Here is a 5,000-nt window from a genome sequence, read left to right as displayed (position 1 = left end):
AAAAAGTTTAAACACGAGTTATTAACTTGCAAGGATTCCTAAACCAGACAGTTAAAAAAAGGGCACAAACTTTTGAGACACCCTACACACGATTTAAATACAATAATAATATTATTGCACAAAGGAAGTTTACATTGATATGAAAACTCTGCTAGCTCATAGACCTAGAGTTATTATTAATTTTATTCCATCATGTAACAGTTGACTCTGAAGATGACTTCCGCTCAGGTTGTCGAAACGTCAGTCAATGTCATCTCAAACAGTCCTTCTCAGGACTAGATGTACACTCACCCGGGCGATTGTACTTTACTTCATTAATTATATGAACAGCTTCTTTGTTATTTTTTAATTAATGTCACTATTCCATAATTTAAACCAAGAGTAGAGTGTAACGCAACTAGATAGTGTAACGACAACAAATAAGCAAATAACAATATGGCGTAATTGAGGGGGACACAGCCCTGTGGCAGGTTTTTACGCGACTTAATAATAGGTGCAAAAACTAAAAGCCTCACTTATTCCCCCACAAACGTGGGAATAGAACAAGAGTATTGGCAGAGCCTTTGTTATCTCCCCAGCACAGCAGAGGCTGGATCGGACAAGATAAAGGCAAGGATATAAGATGGCAAGACACAAGCAATGCCAAAGCTTGGGGGAAGTCGCTACGCAGACTTAACCGACCACAAGGAGTGACCCCAGTTTATTGGCAAATAACAAACAAAAGCCCGTCTCCCGGGGAGGGAGGGTGGGAAATTTTAAAGCAAAATTGTTACAAACTGTGTACTCTCGTGCAAGCTGCCAGGATTATGCCCTGTTACAGTGTATTGAGATTTATATAGCAAGACAGTGTCTCAAAGTTCGACCAATAGGTACAGCTGTACTACGAGCTAAAGAGACGCCACGTGGCGGGCTTGTCAGCCATGAATGGGGCTAACAAATATAAGGACCAATCTAGGAAAAGCTAAGATATATCACTAGATTACTCAGCAAGATAGAAGCTAAAATACAGACATGAATAGCGTTTGTACTAACTGCTAGAATAAGGGAACATTCATTTATGAATACAGCATTCAATATTGTTCTATTATTTATCTTACTGGATTGCGTGACGAACGAAAGCAGTCTTGCCCTCTAGGGGTGTCATGTTCCATTAACTGCGTTTTACCAGCCGGTAAAAGCGTTATTAATGTCACTATTCCATAATTTAAACTAAGAGTAGAGTGTAACGCGACTAGATAGTGTAACGACAACAAATAAGCAAATAACAATATGGCGTAATTGAGGGGGACACAGCCCTGTGGCAGGTTTTTACGCGACTTAATAATAGGTGCAAAAACTAAAAGCCTCACTTATTCCCCCACAAACGTGGGAATAGAACAAGAGTATTGGCAGAGCCTTTGTTATCTCCCCAGCACAGCAGAGGCTGGATCGGACAAGATAAAGGCAAGGATATAAGATGGCAAGACACAAGCAATGCCAAAGCTTGGGGGAAGTCGCTACGCAGACTTAACCGCCACAGATGCATGCAAGGCATGCATCCCCCCAAAGCAAGGCCAAACTAAAGAAAATCGCCCGATACACTGGCCATTTTTGGAGCAGCAGAAAGTAACACCGATTCCGGAGTGCGAATATAAAGCTGGTAACAATCTGACGACCAGCGACCTAACACCTTAATTAACCAGTCTGGTAGGCCCGCAGCGGCGGCGGCAGACGCCGCCCTTATGCGAAAGCTGTGACCCTTAAGGCTCTCATGCGGGAGGCCCGCGCTTCTAGCAGAGTCCCGAAGTAAATGAGTGACGGAGGACCGTGTGAGGTAACGACCCGACTGGAAATAGAACAATGGCCCCGAACGTGGGTTGGCGAGGAGAAAGTATTGCTGCATTGCGGAGACAGGGCACAACAAAGAAGGGCAACGGGCAATGACGAGGGATTGCCCTGCCCTAAAACTATCCGTTTTAGAAGACTTGAGTGTAACAAGCAAGCGCTGTGGGCAGACCAGACTGGGACAAAATGTAACGCAGTCCTTGGTAAGATTAAACTTAGAACTAAAACTGCGCACCCCCGGATAGGTAAACTCGCTACACCTAAGGAAGGCGAAAAAGCCAAGGGTAAAGGCAGCCCATATCATGGAGAAATCTCTTGGTCCTAGCCAACTACGTAAGATGGGGCGAATGGCTAAGAGTACGCCCGGGGTGACGGGTTGTCTGCCGATACGAGGAGACCCTTGATAGCGGAGAATTCCCCTTAATATCTTTTTTAGGAGGAGTCTTCCCCTTAAGGGATCTTTGTAGCCTGACATAATGTGGAGATTGCGAACGGCAGCTAAATAAGTCTTAATCGTGCCATGGCGGACTGTACGGGCCAAAAAGGAAGCAAAATAGATAAGAGTTCCCTCTGATGCTGGGAGGATGTCACCTGTGGGAGTGGCTAGGCGGTTCATGAGACAAAACTGAATAAAACGTTTCTCCCCAGAGGTATACGTGCGGTTGGTGTTCCACGACAAGGCCCAGTTGGCATACTTAAGGACTTCAGCTTTCAGAGGGTCATGAACGAAGGCGGGATGGTGCAGGGGGTCTGGTCGGCACCGGGAATGAGTTCCCTGAATCGTTGAACCTGAAAACGGGACAGGGCGTCAGCTATTTCGTTATGCGCCCCGGGGACGTGATGAGCCTTAACCAGGAAATTATGCTTCATGGAAATAAGTACCAGGAAATGCACCAAGTCCATGACCCTGGGGGCTTTTGAATGACCCGAGTTAATGATAGCGACAACACTCTGGTTATCACACCAGAACTGAAGACGTTTGCCGGAAAAGTGCGGGTACCACAGTGCACAGGCGATAACAATAGGGAAGAGTTCTTGCCATTCAATACTTATCCCTTTGGTCTTGTTAATGAGTAAATTAGGGGGCCACCTACCCTGGAACCATTTACCATTGAAAAAACCACCAAACCCAATTGTACTAGCGGCATCAGTATAGAGCTGCAGGTCGGGGGAAGAGGTGACCCGGGAATCAAGGAAGAAGGATCGCCCGTTCCATTGAGCGATGAATACCTTCCACATTTGAATATCCCTGGAAAATTCCTTGTTCAAACGGATATGATGAAAACGATTCTTTACCCCTCGGGTGAGGTTTATAATGCGCTGGAGGAAAGTTCTACCCGGGACTACTACTCTGCAAGCGAATTGCAGAGTACCGATAAGGGATTGGAGATCTAAAAGGCGGGCAGAACGGCGGTCGGTAAAAGAGTCCAATAATTGCTGAATCCTGGCAAGTTTATCTTCAGGCAATCGCGCTTCCATGCGGTTACTGTCCAGTACAACGCCCATAAACTCTAGAACTTGTGAGGGCCCCAGGGTCTTAGAGGCGACGGTGGGAACCCGAAGGGACATGAAAACCTTAAGAAGGGTAGTAAAGCTACCTAGGCAGTCAAATTTAGTTTTCTCTGCTAAAAAGAAATCGTCCAAAATGTGTATAACATGGCGGAGGCCATAGTTGTGTTTAAGAACCCATTCTAAGGCATCGGAAATTTGGTTAAAAAGGAAGGGAGCACTGCTTAGCCCAAATGGAAGGTAAAGGTCTATGTAGTACTGAGATTGCCAGTATATACCCAAAAGGTTCCAGTCTTCGGGATGGATTGGCATCAGACGAAAGGCGGATTTCAAGTCCGTTTTGGCCATAAAACTCCCAGGACCCAGGGACCGCAGAATAGCGATCGCGTCATCGACACGAACGTACTGCAACGAATAAGGATCCTTTGGTATGTGGTCGTTTATACTATCCCCTTCAGGGAAAGAGAGATGATAAATAGTACGCCATTCGACAGAGTGCTTTTTAGGGACCACGCCTATAGGGTGACACTGCAAGTCAGGTAGGGGCGGGGAGGAAAAGGGGCCCGCAATTCTTCCCAACTGCACTTCCTTATGTATGTTCCCAGAAACGATTTCAGGATGTTGAGAGGCAGATATCAAGTTACGCGACACCCGGGGTTGGTGGGGGCCTAGGTAACCAATGCGAGTACCATACCGGAGGGCACTGATTAAATTGTTAACAAAGGAGCTATTAGGGTGATTAACTAATTCAAGCACTAATTTATCAACATCTAACGGGGTGGATACAGTTGGGTTGCAGCCTAGCTGGCGTTGCTCCACCTTATTTCTTGCTGCGATCGCTGGGGTTGGCTGGTCTGTTGCTACTTGCGGACTGTTTGGGACCGGAGCAGTTGAACTGGGTGTGGTTGCTTGAGCCTCAGCGACGGCAGTGGTGCGGGAAATAGCAGGAACGGCGTTGACAACCGGAAGGTTTATTGAAGTCAAAGCAGACAAGGGCTTGACGGCGAGGTTTTCTGCTTGGGTCTTGGTTGGGGCAATCTTCCGCTGGATGGTACGGGCTAGAGCACACAGAACAATGTGGCTTAGCTAGGCCAGAGAAGGTGACTGTCCAAAGTTCAAGATCAATTTTGTCCCAGGGTTTTGAAAGGTCGTAGGCGGCGCGGCGTCTAAACTGTTCGTCGTATGCAAGCCAGGCTAGGCCCTTAAACTTAGTGACTGCTTTGCTGATAGTTTGCTGGTATTTTAGTAACTCTAAGGCACGCGAGGGATGGACAGCGACGATCACCAGCATGTAGGCAGTAAAGGCGTCTAGCCATTTTTGAAAAGTGTCAATCACGGGTTTTTTCCTCCTAACCAGAGTTAGCGGGGACCCCTGGGAACCCGGTGACGAGTCCTCGTAGCGTAACTGCAGAGCGGGGGCCTGGGAGCGATACATGAAGTCGGGCAGTAATAAACAAAAGTCGATGTACTCACCGCGGAGTATTTTGTCTTCGAGGCTTTTTTCTAAAGGACGATGCAGGCCCAAAGGAGTCGCTGTGTTTGGCATACGAGGACCAGGAGTGCGAAGGTCGTCCGGGAAACGGGCTTGGGCCTCGTGGTTGTTAAAGACCCGTAAGGCTTCGTTAACAGAGGCCGACACGGTCTCTTGGATGGCCGACATTTGGGCG

The 5,000-nt window shown here is 47.3% G+C and overlaps 2 protein-coding genes across 2 annotated transcripts in view; both read right to left on the bottom strand.

Annotated features, from left to right (window-relative positions):
- Positions 1–5,000, bottom strand: part of LOC138028644 (uncharacterized) — a 26,051-nt gene that overhangs the window by 14,454 nt on the left and 6,597 nt on the right. The gene's annotated exons all lie outside the window — the stretch shown is intronic.
- Positions 1,426–4,391, bottom strand: LOC138028650 (uncharacterized). The gene is made up of 2 exons (XM_068876249.1): positions 2,751–4,391; positions 1,426–2,613 (listed from the first exon to the last, which is right to left on the bottom strand). The coding sequence occupies exons 1-2, from the start codon at positions 3,679–3,681 to the stop codon at positions 1,559–1,561; spliced, it is 1,986 nt and encodes a 661-aa protein (XP_068732350.1). The 5' UTR covers positions 3,682–4,391; the 3' UTR covers positions 1,426–1,558.

Source organism: Montipora capricornis, chromosome 13 (genome assembly GCF_036669925.1).
Source record: "Montipora capricornis isolate CH-2021 chromosome 13, ASM3666992v2, whole genome shotgun sequence".
Classification (NCBI taxonomy): domain Eukaryota; kingdom Metazoa; phylum Cnidaria; class Anthozoa; order Scleractinia; family Acroporidae; genus Montipora; species Montipora capricornis.
This window is presented reverse-complemented; position numbering and strand designations above follow the sequence as displayed.

Coding starts and splice junctions, on each gene's coding strand:
- LOC138028650 (XM_068876249.1), bottom strand. CDS start 3,681: ATGGCCAAAACGGACTTGAAATCCGCCTTTCGTCTGATGCCAATCCAT. Junction 2,614..2,750: donor TGTCGCTATCATTAACTCGG/GTCATTCAAAAG, acceptor TCCCGTTTTCAG/GTTCAACGATTCAGGGAACT.